This window comes from Anomaloglossus baeobatrachus, chromosome 11 (assembly GCF_048569485.1).
Source record: "Anomaloglossus baeobatrachus isolate aAnoBae1 chromosome 11, aAnoBae1.hap1, whole genome shotgun sequence".
NCBI lineage: Eukaryota > Metazoa > Chordata > Amphibia > Anura > Aromobatidae > Anomaloglossus > Anomaloglossus baeobatrachus.
Genome location: NC_134363.1, coordinates 187,661,435 through 187,679,124, shown reverse-complemented (window position 1 = coordinate 187,679,124; position 17,690 = coordinate 187,661,435). Strand labels below are relative to the sequence as shown.

The following is a 17,690-nucleotide window of genomic DNA, read 5'->3' as shown; positions in this document are numbered from 1 at the left end:
TACACTCCCAGCAGTACAGAAGAACATAGTGTAAGATTCTCTACACTCCCAGCAGTACAGAAGAACATAGTGTAACATTCTCTACACTCCCAGCAGTACAGAAGAACATAGTGTAACATTCTCTACACTCCCAGCAGTACAGAAGAACATAGTGTAAGATTCTCTACACTCCCAGCAGTACAGAAGAACATAGTGTAACATTCTCTACACTCCCAGCAGTACAGAAGAACATAAGTGTAACATTCTCTACACTCCCAGCAGTACAGAAGAACATAGTGTAACATTCTCTACACTCCCAGCAGTACAGAAGAACATAGTGTAACATTCTCTACACCCCCAGCAGTACAGAAGAACATAGTGTAAGATTCTCTACACTCCCAGCAGTACAGAAGAACATAGTGTAAGATTCTCTACACTCCCAGCAGTACAGAACATAGTGTAACATTCTCTACACTCCCAGCAGTACAGAAGAGCATAGTGTAACATTCTCTACACTCCCAGCAGTACAGAACATAGTGTAAGATTCTCTACACTCCCAGCAGTACAGAAGAACATAGTGTAACATTCCCTACACTCCCAGCAGTACAGAAGAACATAGTGTAACATTCTCTACACTCCCAGCAGTACAGAAGAACATAGTGTAACATTCTCTACACTCCCAGCAGTACAGAAGAACATAGTGTAACATTCTCTACACTCCCAGCAAATACAGAAGAGCATAGTGTAACATTCCCTACACTCCCAGCAGTACAGAAGAACATAGTGTAACATTCTCTACACTCCCAGCAATACAGAAGAACATAGTGTAACATTCTCTACACTCCCAGCAGTACAAAAGAACATAGTGTAAGATTCTCTACACTCCCAGCAAATACAGAAGAGCATAGTGTAACATTCTCTACACTCCCAGCAGTACAGAAGAATATAGTGTAACATTCTCTACACTCCCAGCAGTACAAAAGAACATAGTGTAAGATTCTCTACACTCCCAGCAAATACAGAAGAGCATAGTGTAACATTCTCTACACTCCCAGCAGTACAGAAGAACATAGTGTAACATTCTCTACACTCCCAGCAGTACAGAAGAACATAGTGTAAGATTCTCTACACTCCCAGCAGTACAGAAGAACATAGTGTAACATTCTCTACACTCCCAGCAGTATAGAAGAACATAGTGTAAGATTCTCTACACTCCCAGCAGTACAGAAGAACATAGTGTAACATTCTCTACACTCCCAGCAGTACAAAAGAACATAGTGTAAGATTCTCTACACGCCCAGCAGTACAGAAGAACATAGTGTAACATTCCCTACACTCCCAGCAGTACAGAAGAACATAGTGTAAGATTCTCTACACTCCCAGCAGTACAGAAGAACATAGTGTAACATTCTCTACACTCCCAGCAGTACAAAAGAACATAGTGTAAGATTCTCTACACTCCCAGCAGTACAGAAGAACATAGTGTAACATTCCCTACACTCCCAGCAGTACAGAAGAACATAGTGTAAGATTCTCTACACTCCCAGCAGTACAGAAGAACATAGTGTAACATTCTCTACACTCCCAGCAGTACAAAAGAACATAGTGTAAGATTCTCTACACGCCCAGCAGTACAGAAGAACATAGTGTAAGATTCTCAACCCTCCCAGCAGTACAGAAGAACATAGTGTAACATTCTCTACACTCCCAGCAGTACAGAAGAACATAGTGTAACATTCTCTACACTCCCAGCAGTATGGTGTAATTACAGAACCTAGAATCGCCATCAGTGAGGTATATGTGGAAGATTATTCCTTGCACTCAGCAGTATAGTAGAATATAAAGCAAGATTTTCTCCACTCCCAGCAATATGATATCAGTAAAGTACATAGAATGATTATGTAGAATAGTGACTGCTGGACTCCCAGCATCAGAGTACTCACCTTGCAGCAGCTCATTATTTGCATTACACACCATTAGAACCATTAATAAAGCACAGGTCAGTGAAGTCTCCATACTGGATCCCGGGGTCACCCAAGTGTCCACAGATTTCGGGCTCCTTATGTGCGCTGTGCCTTCCACATCCCTGGGCTCGGGTGATTACACGGACCCTCGGACCCTCCTCTGCTTCCAGCTCTGAAACTTCTGTTTCCTATTTCCTCACAGGGAAGCTGAACAAAGTGACAAAGGTCCCTCCCATCACAAAGCACAGGACAATGCAAAGTTACTGGTTAACAGCTGTGCTAGGGGCCCCATTGTCCGCAGCTTTAGTGCCCCTCACTACTGGCATGCTGGGGGTATTGTCCTACTCTTCTAGATTACAATGCCCAGGAAAAGAAGGGAATTTTGTTTACTTACCGTAAATTCCTTTTCTTCTAGCTCCAATTGGGAGACCCAGACAATTGGGTGTATAGCTACTGCCTCCGGAGGCCACACAAAGTATTACACTTAAAAGTGTAAGGCCCCTCCCCTTCTGGCTATACACCCTCCCGTGGGATCACGGGCTCCTCAGTTTTAGTGCAAAAGCAAGAAGGAGGAAAGCCAATAACAGGTTTAAAGACAAATTCAATCCGAAGAACATCGGAGAACTGAAACCATTCAACATGAACAACATGTGTACCCGAAAAAACCAAAAATCCCTAAGAAAACAGGGCGGGTGCTGGGTCTCCCAATTGGAGCTAGAAGAAAAGGAATTTACGGTAAGTAAACAAAATTCCCTTCTTCTTTGTCGCTCCTAATTGGGAGACCCAGACAATTGGGACGTCCAAAAGCAGTCCCTGGGTGGGTAAAAGAATACCTCGTGATAGGGCCGTCAAACAGCCCTGTACTACAGGTGGGCAACCGCCGCCTGAAGGACTTGTCTACCTAGGCTGGCGTCCGCCGAAGCGTAGGTATGCACCTGATAATGCTTGGTAAAGGTGTGGAGACTCGACCAGGTAGCCGCCTGGCACACCTGCTGAGCCGTAGCCTGGTGCCGTAATGCCCAGGACGCACCCACGGCTCTGGTAGAATGGGCCTTCAGCCCTGAAGGAACCGGAAGCCCCGCAGAACGGTAGGTTTCAAGAATTGGTTCCTTGATCCACCGAGCCAGGGTGGATTTGGAAGCTTGCGACCCTTTACGCTGACCAGCGACAAGGACAAAGAGTGCATCCGAGCGGCGTAAGGGCGCCGTGCGGGAAATGTAGATCCTGAGTGCTCTAACCAGATCCAACAAATGCAAATCTTTCTCAAATTGATGAACTGGATGAGGACACAAGGAAGGTAATGTGACATCCTGATTGAGATGAAAGGGGGATACCACCTTAGGGAGAAACTCAGGAACCGGACGTAGAACCACCTTGTCCTGGTGAAACACCAGGAAGGGAGATTTGCATGAGAGCGCCGCTAGCTCGGACACTCTCCGAAGAGACGTGACCGCTACTAGAAAAGCCACTTTCTGTGAAAGACGAGAAAGGGAAACAACCTTCATAGGCTCGAAAGGCGGCTTCTGGAGAGCAATTAGAACCTTGTTCAGATCCCAGGGCTCTAACGGCCGCTTGTAAGGAGGGACGATATGACAAACTCCTTGCAGGAACGTGCGTACCTGAGGAAGTCGTGCTAGGCGCTTCTGAAAAAATACAGATAGCGCAGAGACTTGTCCTTTAAGGGAGCCGAGCGACAAACCTTTTTCCAACCCGGATTGCAGGAAGGAAAGAAAAGTAGGCAATGCAAAAGGCCAGGGAGAAACTCCCTGAGCAGCGCACCAAGATAAGAATATCTTCCACGTCCTGTGGTAGATCTTGGCAGAGGATGGTTTTCTAGCCTGTCTCATGGTGGTAATAACCTTTCGAGATAATCCTGAAGACGCTAGGATCCAGGACTCAATGGCCACACAGTCAGGTTCAGGGCCGCAGAATTCAGGTGGAAAAACGGCCCTTGAGATAGCAAGTCTGGTCGTTCTGGTAGTGCCCATGGTTGGCCTACCGTTAGGTGCCACAGATCTGGGTACCACGACCTCCTCGGCCAGTCTGGAGCGACGAGGATGGCGCGACGGCAGTCGGCCCTGATTTTGCGCAGCACTCTGGGTAACAATGCCAGAGGTGGGAACACATAAGGTAGCTGGAATTGCGACCAATCTTGAACTAAGGCGTCTGCCGCCAGAGCTCGGTGATCGTGAGACCGTGCCATGAAAACCGGGACCTTGTTGTTGTGCCGTGACGCCATCAGGTCGACGTCCGGCACCCCCCAGCGGCGACAGATCTCCTGAAACACGTCCGGGTGAAGGGACCATTCCCCTGCGTCCATACCCTGGCGACTGAGGAAGTCTGCTTCCCAGTTTTCCACGCCTGGGATGTGAACTGCGGATATGGTGGAAGCCGTGTCTTCCACCCACGTTAGAATCCGTCGGACTTCCTGGAAGGCTTGCCGACTGCTTGTGCCGCCTTGGTGGTTGATGTACGCTACCGCTGTGGAGTTGTCCGACTGAATTCGGATCTGCTTGCCTTCCAGCCACTGCTGGAAGGCTAGTAGGGCAAGATACACTGCTCTGATTTCTAGAACATTGATCTGAAGGGTGGACTCTTCCTGAGTCCACGTCCCTTGAGCCCTGTGGTGGAGAAACACTGCTCCCCACCCTGACAGACTCGCGTCTGTCGTGACTACCTCCCAGGATGGGGGTAGAAAGGACTTTCCTTTCGACAAAGCGGTGGGAAGAAGCCACCACCGAAGAGATTCCTTGGCCGCCTGAGAAAGGGAGACGTCTCTGTCGAGGGACGTCGACTTCCCGTCCCATTGGCGGAGAATGTCCCATTGTAGTGGACGGAGATGAAACTGCGCGAAAGGGACTGCTTCCATTGCTGCTACCATTTTCCCTAGGAAGTGCATGAGGCGTCTCAAGGGGTGAGACTGGCCTTGAATGAGAGATTGCACCCCTGTCTGAAGTGAACGCTGTTTGTCCAGCGGAAGCTTCACTATCGCTGAGAGAGTATGAAACTCCATGCCAAGATATGTTAGTGACTGGGTCGGAGTTAGATTTGACTTTGAAAAGTTGATGATCCACCCGAAACTCTGGAGAGTCTCCAGCGCAACGTTCAGGCTGTGTTGGCATGCTTCTTGAGAGGGTGCCTTGACAAGTAGATCGTCCAAATACGGGATCACAGAGTGACCTTGAGAGTGCAGGACTGCTACTACTGCTGCCATGACCTTGGTGAAGACACGTGGGGCTGTCGCCAGCCCGAAAGGCAGAGCTACGAACTGAAGGTGTTCGTCTCCTATCACGAAGCGTAGAAAACGCTGGTGCTCTGGAGCAATCGGCACGTGGAGATAAGCATCCTTGATGTCTATAGATGCTAGGAAATCTCCCTGGGACATTGAGGCAATGACGGAGCGAAGGGATTCCATTCGGAACCGCCTGGTTTTTACGTGCTTGTTGAGCAGTTTTAGATCCAGAACGGGACGGAATGACCCGTCCTTTTTTGGCACCACAAACAAGTTGGAGTAAAAACCGTGCCCTTGTTCCTGAAGAGGAACGGGGGTCACCACTCCCTCCGCTTTTAGAGTGGACACCGCTAGCCGCAGAGCATCGGCTCGGTCGGGAGGTGGAGAAGTTCTGAAGAAGCGAGTTGGAGGACGAGAGCTGAACTCTATCCTGTACCCGTGAGACAGAATGTCTCTCACCCAGCGGTCTGTGACCTGTGGCAGCCAAATGTCGCCAAAGCGGGAGAGCCTGCCACCGACCGAGGATGCGGAGAGAGGAGGCCGAAAGTCATGAGGAAGCCGCCTTGGTAGCGGGTCCTCCGGCTGTCTTTTTTGGGCGTGACTGAGTCCGCCAAGAATCTGAGCTCCTCTGATCCTTTTGAGTCCTTTTGGACGAGGAGAATTGGGACCTGCCTGAGCCTCGAAAGGACCGAAACCCCGACTGTCCTCTCCTCTGTTGGGGTTTATTTTGTCTGGGCTGAGGTAAAGATGAATCTTTACCCTTGGAGTGTTTAATGATTTCATCTAAGCGCTCCCCAAACAGTCGGTCACGAGAAAAAGGCAAACTGGTTAAACACTTCTTGGAAGCAGAATCTGCCTTCCATTCTCTTAACCACAAGGCCCTGCGTAAAACTACGGAGTTGGCGGACGCCACTGCCGTACGGCTCGTAGAGTCTAGGACAGCATTAATCGCGTAAGACGCAAATGCAGACATTTGAGAGGTTAAGGGTGCCACCTGCGGAGCAGATGTACGTGTGACCGTGTCAATCTGTGTAAGACCAGCTGAAATAGCTTGGAGTGCCCATACGGCTGCGAATGCTGGAGCAAACGACGCGCCGATAGCTTCATAGATGTATTTCAACCAGAGCTCCATCTGCCTGTCAGTGGCATCTTTAAGTGCCGCCCCATCTTCCCCTGCAACTATGGATCTAGCCGCAAGCCTGGAGATTGGGGGATCCACCTTGGGACACTGGGTCCAGCCCTTGACCACGTCCGGGGGAAAAGGATAACGTGTATCCTTAAGACGTTTGGAAAAACGCTTATCCGGATAAGCGTGGTGTTTCTGGATTGCCTCTCTAAAGTCAGAGTGGTCCAGAAATACACTTAATTTACGCTTGGGATACCTGAAATGGAATTTCTCCTGCTGTGAAGCTGTCTCCTCCACAGGAGGAGCTGGGGGAGAAATGTCCAACATTTTATTGATGGACGCTATAAGATCATTCACTATGGCGTCACCATCTGGTGTATCCAAATTGAGAGCGGTCTCAGGATCAGAATCCTGATCAGCTATGTCCGCCTCATCATACAGAGAGTCCTGCTGGGACCCTGACCAGTGTGATGAAGTCGAGGGCCGCTCATAGCGAGCTCGTTTAGGCTGTCTGGGACTGTCGTCCGTGTCAGAGCCTTCACCCTGGGATGCATGAGACACCCCCGGAGCCCGGAGCTGTTCCGACTGAGGGGGACCAGGGAGCAATGAGTTAACAGTGTCCATGGCCTGAGTTACTGGTCTAGACTGCAATGTTTCAAGAATTTTAGTCATAGTCACAGACAATCTGTCAGCAAAGGCTGCAAACTCCGTCCCTGTCACCTGGACAGTATTCACAGGAGGTTCTGCCTGGGTCACCTCCAGCAGAGGCCCCGGCCGAGCAAGTGCCACAGGGGCCGAGCACTGCACACAGTGGGGGTCAGTGGAACCTGCCGGTAGAACAGCCCCACAAGCGGTACAAGCAGCATAGAAAGCCTGTGCCTTGGCACCTTTGCTTTTTGCGGTCGACATGCTGTTGTGTCCTCAGAGAAATCTAGGAGGGTATATAGCAGAGGATCCCTAGCGACCGTACAGTGCAATGTAAAGCTGCTAGCATAAAATACAAAATACACTTCGGCACCAGTGGGGGACAGCCCTTGAGGGCAGCTTACCGCCCGCTGAAAAGCGGGTATGTGGGCACCAGAATCCCGTGTCTGGGCCTCCCAGTCTCCTCTCTTCAGCTCAGACTGCACACAGGAATGGCTGCCGGCATCCTGTGAAGAGGGGTGGACCGTGGGCGTGCCTCAAACAAAAGTGCGGGAAACTGGCTTCCCACTGTGCCCAGTGTGAGGGGTGGAGTATGTAAAGCAGACTCCAGCCCTCTGTGCTGACATTCTGCACAGCGTCCCGCCCTTCCCCTGACTGGCAGGCCTGGGGGCGGGAACGAAGCGAAACTAGGCCGCAAAAGCCGGGGACTCGAGTAATAAGCGCGGCCGTGATATATGCACGGCCAGCGCGGAAGTCCCCGGCGCACTACAAGTCCCAGCCGCGCCGCAGCGACAAAACTGACAACAGCGGCCGCGCGGCAGTTTCAAAATACATGTCCCCTCTCAGCAAGCTGTAGATAGGAATGGCACCAGCGCGCAGCGCTGTTGTCCCCGGCGCACTAACACACCCAGCAACGCTGCGGTGTGCGCGCGATATGTACGGGGACCCAGAGTACCTTGACGTAGCAGGGCCTGTCCCTGACGATACTCAGCTCCATTCCAGCAGATTCTCCAGGGGCTGTGGATGGAGCACGGTCTCAGTGCCTGGAGACCGGTAAAATCCCACTTCACCCAGAGCCCTAAGGGGGATGGGGAAGGATGCAGCATGTGGGCTCCAGCCTCCGTACCCGCAATGGGTACCTCAACCTTAACAAACACCGCCGACAAAAGTGGGGTGAGAAGGGAGCATGCTGGGGGCCCTAGTATGGGCCCTCTTTTCTTCCATCCGACATAGTCAGCAGCTGCTGCTGACTAAACAGTGGAGCTATGCGTGTATGTCTGGCCTCCTTCGCACAAAGCATGAAAACTGAGGAGCCCGTGATCCCACGGGGGGTGTATAGGCAGAAGGGGAGGGGCCTTACACTTTTAAGTGTAATACTTTGTGTGGCCTCCGGAGGCAGTAGCTATACACCCAATTGTCTGGGTCTCCCAATTAGGAGCGACAAAGAAATAAGGTTATTATAGATCAACCCAAAGTATGCTAAATATGAGCGGTGTAGCTAAGCACCAGATGGATGGAGATATAGGAGAGCACATCCCGAATACCTTGTCCAAGAAGTCTGGAGCAGATACGGGGGGTGCGGAGGTAGCAGGTGCAGCCCATCTTGGTAAATATGTTCCCCATACTGGTAAAATGTCCCCATCCTGGGCCCATCCTAGTATGTTTGTCCCCCTCCCTGGTATAACTTTCTCCATCCTGGTATATATGTCCCTCATCCTGGTATATATGTCCCCATCCTGGTATATATCCCCCTCATCCTGGTATATATGTCCCCAATCCTGGTATATACATTCCCCATCCTGGTATATATGTCCCCCATCCTGATATATATATATATGTGCCCCATCCTGATATATATATATATATATATATATATATATATATGTCCCCCATCCTGGTATATATGTGCCCCATCCTGTGATATATGTCACCCATCTTAGCATATATGTCCTCTTCCTGGTCCCATCCTAGTATATATGTCCCCATCCTGGTAGATATGTCCTAATCCTGGGTCCCTTCCTGATATATATGTCTTTATCCTGGGTCCCATCCTTGTACATATAGTCTGTTTTGTCTCCAATGCATAAAACCCCCCCAAAAAAAAAAAAAAAAAAAAAAAAAAAAAATCGCATTGTACTCGCCTTCCTCGGCCTCCACATGACACGGTGTAGCAAGCACAGCGGCTGGCAGCTGACATTGGCGTGCCTGCTGTTGATGCATGACATTGTCCAGCAACGGGTATTGCAGTGCAGGGACCAGTCGGGTCTCTGCATCACTATACACTTCAGCTGGATGTGCAGCCTCGGACACACATCCAACTGAAGTAGGTGCTGAGGTCACAGGCCACCCCGCACCCCCTGGGCGCGACCTCTGTGACCACAATCATTACATCCTTGTCTGCAGCCCATAATACTGATAGAAGACATCAGCTGGATTCACTGTAAAATGATGATAATTACAGTCACAATAATCTGTATAAGTTTCTTCAGTCTCAAAAAAAAACAAAAAAAAAAACAAAAACAGATTTTTAATTTAATTTTTTTTTTTTTTAATTTTTACGAATAGGGCAAAAAAAAGTGACCAATTTTTACAAATTGTTCCAGAATTTTGGGATGGTTAGCAACCCAAGGGGTAACAATGATTTTGTTCATGGCACAGGTCGCGTGGCCAAAGATCACAATATGCCGCTTCTATATTGCAGAGTGGTTGGGACAATAGGTCAGAATTTCTGCAAATTGCTTGTCATGGCCATGGCATCTTAGGGTTCCCAAAGTGACCCCCAATACCCTGCATTACGTTGCAATGTAGCAGCTGCACATAGCGATCTTTGGCCACTGGACCTGGGTCACTGTCAAAGTCGCCATCTAGCTCCAACCTAAAAGCTTTGCTTCTTAAGTACTCTGCTCTTAAGGCCACTTTACACACAGAGATAAATCTGTGGCAGATCTGTGGCAGATCTGTGGCAGATCTGTGGACAATCAGTGCCAGGTTTGTGGCTGTGTACAAATGGAACAATATGTCCACAATTTCACTGCTAGCACAGATCTAGCACAGATCTAGCACAGATCTAGCACAGATCTAGCACAGATCTAGCACAGATCTAGCACAGATCTAGCACAGATCTACCACAGATCTACCACAGATCTAGCACAGATCTAGCACAGATCTACCACAGATCTACCACAGATCTACCACAGATCTACCACAGATCTACCACAGATCTACCTCTGTGTGTAAAGTGGCCTTTAGGCCGGATTCACACTTGCAAGAGACTCGCGCGAGTCTCGCATCGCATCACCCGGCACGACGGCTGCATACTCTCCTGACAGGAGCGTCTCAGCTGAATGTATTTCTATGCAGCTGACCCGCGAGTGTGAGGCCGTGCCGGGTTCTGCGATGCGAGACTCTTGCAAGTGTGAATCCGGCCTTAGTGTTAAAGATGATGATAGCACTGTATGTAGGTGAAGTAATGGCCTCTGGTCATGTGTGCAGACCACTGTCAGACTGGGGCAGCAGGGTCCCACCAGGCTGGAAACACATCTATGCGAGTAAAATCGGTACGAGTTGGCTGAAAAAAAACTCGGCTGATTTTAGTTCACGTTAGGTCAGAGTGCAATGCAACTGCACCGCGATGCTGAGATTTGTCTCATGATTGCAGTGCGTGTGCAATGCGTGTGCAATGCGTGTGATCCTTTTTTTTCTCAGCAGCTGTCATCTGTCATTTAGCTCTGCTACATGGCCGCTGACAGCAGCCACAGACACCCATGTAGCAGAGCTGAATGGCAGATGACAGCAGCCACAGACAGCCATGTAGCAGAGCTGAATGGCAGATGACAGCAGACACAGACAGCCATGTAGCAGAGCTGAATGGCAGATGACAGCAGACACAGACAGCCATGTAGCAGAGCTGAATGGCAGATGACAGCAGACACAGACAGCCATGTAGCAGAGCTGAATGGCAGATGACAGCAGACACAGATAGAGCCGCACAATCAGAATGAACTTGGGTGAACGTCACCCGAGTTCATTGTCATGCCGCAGCTCTGTCTGTGTCGCGTACTGATTAGCGGTTGTCACGCTCCCGATGCCTCAGCACCGCTCCTTACCCACTGACCCAGTCGCACCATCCCGGCACCGCTCCGTGACCACTGATCCTGTCCACATGTCCACCAGTCATGGCTACCGCCCCCGCTCGTGCTCTCCTGTGTTCTGCTCCTGGTCTCAGGAGTCTGACTCTGACTAATGCCTCTGTATAGGACCAGGCCGCGCCCACTCTCCTGGTCTTATAGGCCCAGCACACCTGAAACAGGAAATGACATAGGGCTGTGCTGGGTATATAAGACTTGCCTTCCCATGTGGGCGGGGCCTGATCAACGTGTCTTGAAACTTAGTTTTGAAAGCTAGGTGCTCAGGTCCCCTTATACTGTGTCCCGTTACCTGGACTCTTGCTTGTCTTTTCTACCCGGCTACGCCAGTGCCCTGGAACCCCGAGACCCCAGTGACTGTGTTCTTCCCGTCCCCTGTGGGACACGGTTCCTGTTCCGGCCTCGCTAGTGCTCCGGCTGCCGTGTACTCTGCCCCTGGTGGGGTGCTCTGTCCTGCCGTGTACTCTGCCCCTGGTGGGGTGCTCTGTCCAGAGGATCCACCTCCTGGGTCCACCAGTCCTCCCGGTCCTGACAGATTGATCAGGCCATGGATTCCGCCGGAGCACAAGCGTCTGAGCTGGCTGAACTACGCCAGGAACTGGTGCAACAGCGTGACACCTTACACCGCATACTGAAGTTCCTGACGTCTGTGGACAGCCGCTTGTATACGTTACAGACCACCGCTTCAACCTCGTCAACTCAGCGAACAGCGACTACGTCCGAACCCGTTGTCTCTGCGGCCTCGCAACTCCGCCTCGCTGCACCGCCTCGCTATGCTGGGGACCCCAAGAACTGCCGGGGGTTTTTGAACCAGTGCTCGCTGCACTTCAAATTACTCCGGCACCTCTTCGCTTCCGACCAAGCCAAGATAGCCTTTGTGATGTCCCACCTGGAAGGCGAGGCGTTGGCCTGGATAAATCCGTTGTGGGAGAACGAGGATCTGGTGACGACCGACATCCGGGAATTCCTTCAGGCTTTTCGAAGTACCTTTGATGAACCAGGACGCAGTACCGCGGTTACCTCCTCGCTCCTCCGGCTACGCCAAGGGACCCTAACTGTTGGCCAGTACGCCATCCAGTTCCGCACGCTTGCCTCCGAGCTAGGCTGGAACAATGAGGCCTTGACTGCCGCCTTCTGGGAGGGGCTCTCCGGTCGCATCAAGGACGAATTAGCCGGTCGTGACGTTCCCCGTACCTTGGATGCTTTGGTATCACTAGCCACCCGGATTGATCTCAGTTTTCAGGAACGGACCAAGGAGGTATCCCGAGAGAACCGACCAGTCCGTCACTCCTTTGTCCTGCAGAAGTCTACCGTTCCCCCGCCATTGCCTTCCTGTGATTCAAGTCCCGAACCTATGCAAATAGACCGGCTGAGCCAAGCCGAGCAACGCCGTGCAGAGCGACTCGCCCGGGGCCTGTGTTTCTATTGTGGAAGCGGTTCACATCTGCTCCGCTCTTGCCCTGAGAGGCCAGGAAGACCCCAAGTTCAAGGGATGGTGGGAACCGCCACCCTTGGTACCGGAATCCCCTCAGTCCCGGTTACACAGATTGTCCAGGTGACGACTGAGAAGACCCGGTTCACGGCAGAGGCTCACATTGATTCGGGGGCAGCGGGTAATTTCATCCTACAAGCTACCGTGGACCGTTATCGGATACCGGTCATCCCGCTTGCAAAACCCCTCTGGTTCGCTTCTGTGGACGGAAAACCGTTATACGAACCCGTCGTATATACAACCGAACCCGTGAGACTCAGTGTTGGTGCTCTGCACACTGAGACTATCGCTTTATATGTCATTCCCAGAATGGCTCCCGCGCTTCTGCTGGGTCTGCCCTGGCTACAACTTCATGACCCTGACATCAGTTGGCGCTCTGGCGCAATCACTCGCTGGAGTCCCTCGTGCCATGTCTACAGCCCGTTCCTCAGCCCCTGGCACCTGACCCTGTCATGTCGCAAGAAGAAGAGGAAACGACGCAGTCCAGCGTTGTACCACAACTCCTGTCTCTTGTACCTGTGGTGCCACCAGAACAAGAAGAGGAGTCGACGCAGTCCAGCGTCGTACCACAACTCCTGTCACTTGAGTCCTTGGTACCACCGGGCCCTGAAGAAGAAACGACGCAGTCTAGCGTCGCTCCACCGTCCCTGGCTACTGAGACTTCGATGTTACCGACTACTGAGGATGTGACAATGTCCTGTACCCGGTCCGAGACGCCCGATCCGGTCGTCCACGACCCCGGTCCTACTTCTGTCTGTCCTCCGCTTCCCGTTGCCCCCGTTGCCACTACCGGTAGATCGTCGGCTAAACGTCGTGCGGCCAAGAAGGCGGTACGGGGTCAGCGGTCCTTCCCCGCCTTTGCGTTGGGTCCTGGTCCGGTGACTCGATCCGGGGTGCCCCTGGGGTACTGTGCACGGAGGGGGGGGGTACTGTCACGCTCCCGATGCCTCAGCACCGCTCCTTACCCACTGACCCGGTCGCACCATCCCGGCACCGCTCCGTGACCACTGATCCTGTCCACATGTCCACCAGTCATGGCTACCGCCCCCGCTCGTGCTCTCCTGTGTTCTGCTCCTGGTCTCAGGAGTCTGACTCTGACTAATGCCTCTGTATAGGACCAGGCCGCGCCCACTCTCCTGGTCTTATAGGCCCAGCACACCTGAAACAGGAAATGACATAGGGCTGTGTTAGGTGCTCAGGTCCCCTTATGCTGTGTCCTGTTACCTGGACTCTTGCTTGTCTTTTCTACCCGGCCACGCCAGTGCCCTGGAACCCCGAGACCCCAGTGACTGTGTTCTTCCCGTCCCCTGTGGGACACGGTTCCTGTTCCGGCCACGCCAGTGCTCCGGCTGCCGTGTACTCTGCCCCTGGTGGGGTGCTCGGTCCAGAGGATCCACCTCCTGGGTCCACCAGTCCTCCCGGTCCTGACAGCGCTCACCCGTGAAGGACTCACCGGTGACCGCTAATCCCCCGAGTGACTGAATTGAGCAGCGCGATTAGCGCTGCTGTCACTCAGGTTACCCGCGGCTAGCTGGATCCTCCCCCCGAGACCGCAACTCACCTGTGACTTCATCGCTGTCACTCGGGCGACTTGCTATCACTGTTGGAGGATCCAGCGGTGGCCGCGAGTAACCTGACTGACATCAGCTGATCGCGATACTCACCTCAGTTGCTACGTGGAGCTGACAGGAGCGGCGGTGTTTTCTGCAGCTCCTGTCACCTTCATGTAGCAGAGCTGGAAGCGACACTGGACCTCCGTGGATTACGTCGGACAAGGATGGGTTTTTTGCGTACTTAATAAAGTGGTGAACGAGGGTCTTTGTTATTGTTTATTATTTCAAATAAAGGATTTTTTCACTGTGTGTTTATTTACTTTAATTTACAGGTTAATCATTGGGGGTGTCTCATGGACGTCTGCAATGATTAATCTAGGATTTAGTGGCAGCTCTGGGCTGCCATTAACTCCTTATTACCCCGATTGCCAACGCACCAGGGCCAATCGGGAAGAGCTGAGTACAGTCCCAGAACAGTCGCATCTAATAGCTGCGGCCATTCTGGGCGGCTGCTGGCTGATATTGTTAGGCTGGGGGGCTCCCCATAACGTGGAGCTCCCCATCCTGAGAATACCAGTCTTCAGCCGTATGGCTTTATCTGGCTGGTATTAAAATTGGGGGGGGGACAGCACGCCATTTTCTTTAATTATTTATTAATTTATTTATTTAAATGCACAGCATAGACACGCCCACCGGCTGCTGTGATTGGTTGCAGTGAGACAGCTATCACTCAGCGTGGGGGCGTGTGACTGCAACCAATCATAGGCGCCGGTGGGCGGGTAAAGCAGGGAATACGAGATTGAATAATGAGCGGCCGGCTTTTTCAAAAGAGGAGAAGCCGCCGGAGCAGTGTGAACGCCGTGCAGCGCCGCGCTGCTGATCGGGAACCGGTGAGTATGAGGGGGTGGGGGGGAGGGGGGGAGGGATAGACCGACATGGACAGAGAGTGAGGGACAGAGATAGTGACCGACCGACAGACCGATCGACAGAGAGAGAATAGAGACCGGGAGGGAGAGACCGACTGACAGAGAATAGTGATTGACAGACATTGTGAGACATCACTCGTTTCCAGTGTTTTAGGAAACATGCGAGAAATGTATTTAGAAAATCGGATGTCACTAGGATGGTGTGAGTGCCGTCCCGTGACATCCGATTTTTTACACGCTCCCATAGACTTGCATTGGAGAGTCTCGCAGTAGAAACTCGCAAAAAAGCAGCATGCTGCGATTTTTTTCTCAGTCCGATTTGGACTGAGAAAAAAAATAAATAAATAAAATCGCAAATGCGAGCTGAATTATTCACTCACATGTGTCCGATTCCAATGCGAGATTTTCTCGCATTGCTCTACTGCGAGATACTCGCAAGTGAGAAGCAGCCCTAACACTGACTCTAGGGGCCCACTGATTAACTGCATTACATTCACAAATTTCCCTATGCTTTTATATAATTATATACTGGGTAGTTTGTAAAATGAATGGTGAGATGCTGACTTTATCTATCCACAGTGATACAACTGTAATGTGAAAACTACTGATTTTGTTGGGGGGGGGTAACTGATGTTGCAAAGGGGCCCCCCGGAGGATTCTCCTGATTTCCTGTGGGCCAGTCCATGCCTGGTGCAGACACTGTAGCATGGTGGCACACAAGCTTCATATTAGAGTGGAATCGGACTATTCTGGGTGCCCAAGGTGTGACGCCCTGGCAAAACCAGGTAGTCACAGAAGTAGTCCACCCGCCTTGATTCCAACACAAAACCCAAGTACAACACACAGTGGGCGGGACCAGGCAGATGGGAGCGCCCACCTAGGGGTCCTGAGATGTCAGGGGAGGGAACAAGAGAGTCGAGTTGTGGAGTTGAGAGTTGACAGTGGAGGAGTGTGGAAGTGCAGTGGAGTCAGGGGTTGGGGTCCGTGGACTACCGGACTAGGTGGCAGACGGCAAGCAGGACCATAGGCGACGGAGATCCGGTCGCGGGAGACCTTAAGTGGACCGGGGCAGGGTTGTAGCCCGCCGGTGCCGACAGCGGGAATCCGGTCAAGAGGCCGTGTACAGTCGGGGTACCTGGACCTTAGGACGAGGACGGTTGCAAGCCCCCTTGTTAATTAACCAGCCGGGGACAAGGTTTCAGACCTTGTTCCGCAGAAGCCCAGAGAGCGAAACGGCAGCCCAACGCGGGGAATAGGGTGTCCCTCAGAACCCACAGAAATCCCAAGGGTCAGATTTCGCGGGCCACAGCTCCCAAAACACACAGAGTACCGGAAGTGGACTTCCCCGTTCCAAGCGGAGTCGTCCGAGTGAAGACACAAACATTGAAGTGCAGCAGGAAGGGACCCCTGTTTGCTACACCCGAGTGTGGGACTCGAATACACCCGCCGGAGGCGACCGGTCACTGGCAATTTGGTTTACCACTGGACTTGTGTGTGATTCTTTGAACTGTGAGTACACCAGCTATCCCCGGTCTAACCCGGCACGCCACCTCCAGCGGCTATTACTCCCGTACACCTGGGCACCGGGACTACACCTCCCCTACCCGTGGAGGGGATTCCATCCTGCTGCCCTGCTCCATCATCCCCGTGCGTCCCATCACCAGGCAGCGATGGTGCTACCCACTCTCACCACAACCCACGGGTGGCGTCACCAACAAATCAATACCCTGTAAATACTCCCTTCCTACGGTTGTATGGACAGACGGCCGTGCGAGCCCGGGGTCCGGTCACCACTCGAGCCGCAGCAGCGAACCCGGATCCGAGCAGCCCCTGCAGCGGCAGCAGCCCCCGTCTGCAACAAAGGTATATGCCTTACCCTATAACATCCCAGCACAGTAAGTGGCCCAAGACAACACATAACTGATGACTGTGCACACAGAGCTCATCATGGACTGATGACTGTGCACAGAGAGCACAATACACATATCCAAATATATGATGGAGAGAGAAGTGGTGCTGTCAGTGGCATAATTTGAAGTTCATGGACATCATTGCAAAGGAACCCATTGTAGTCAGTCCCCTACCGTCACCAAGAACGCCGCCTATCCATCACTAGATATCAGAGATCACATCATCGAGAACGCCGCCTATCCATCACCAAAGATCAGCAGTGACATCACTGAGAACACCTCCTTATCCATCACCAGAGATCAGCAGTGACATCACTGAGAACACCTCCTATCCATCACCAGAGATCAGCAGTGACATCACTGAGAACACCACCTATCCATCACCAGAGATCAGAGGTGACATCACTGAGAACGCTTCCTATCCATCACCAGAGATCAGCGGTGACATCACTGAGAACACCGCCTATCCATCACCAGAGATCAGCGGTGACATCACTGAGAACACCTCCTATCCATCACCAGAGATCAGCGGTGACATCACTGAGAACACCACCTATCCATCACCAGAGATCAGAGGTGACATCACTGAGAACACCTCCTATCCATCACAAGAGATCAGCGGTGACATCACTGAGAACACCTCCTATCCATCACCAGAGATGATATCACTGAGAACGCCGCCTATCCATCACCAGAGATCAGCAGTGACATCACTGAG

General features: G+C 51.9%; 1 protein-coding gene across 2 annotated transcripts in view; it reads right to left on the bottom strand.

Annotated features, from left to right (window-relative positions):
• Positions 1-17,690, bottom strand: part of ROBO4 (roundabout guidance receptor 4) — a 108,958-nt gene that overhangs the window by 76,364 nt on the left and 14,904 nt on the right. The window contains exon 1 of one of the 2 annotated variants that reach the window (XM_075328846.1): positions 1,923-2,108. The exons of the other annotated variant lie outside the window; for it this stretch is intronic. Coding sequence (XP_075184961.1) covers positions 1,923-1,995 — 73 coding nt within the window. The 5' untranslated portion in view covers positions 1,996-2,108. Of the gene's footprint in view, positions 1-1,922; positions 2,109-17,690 lie in introns of those variants that run through there. 2 annotated transcript variants of the gene reach the window in all.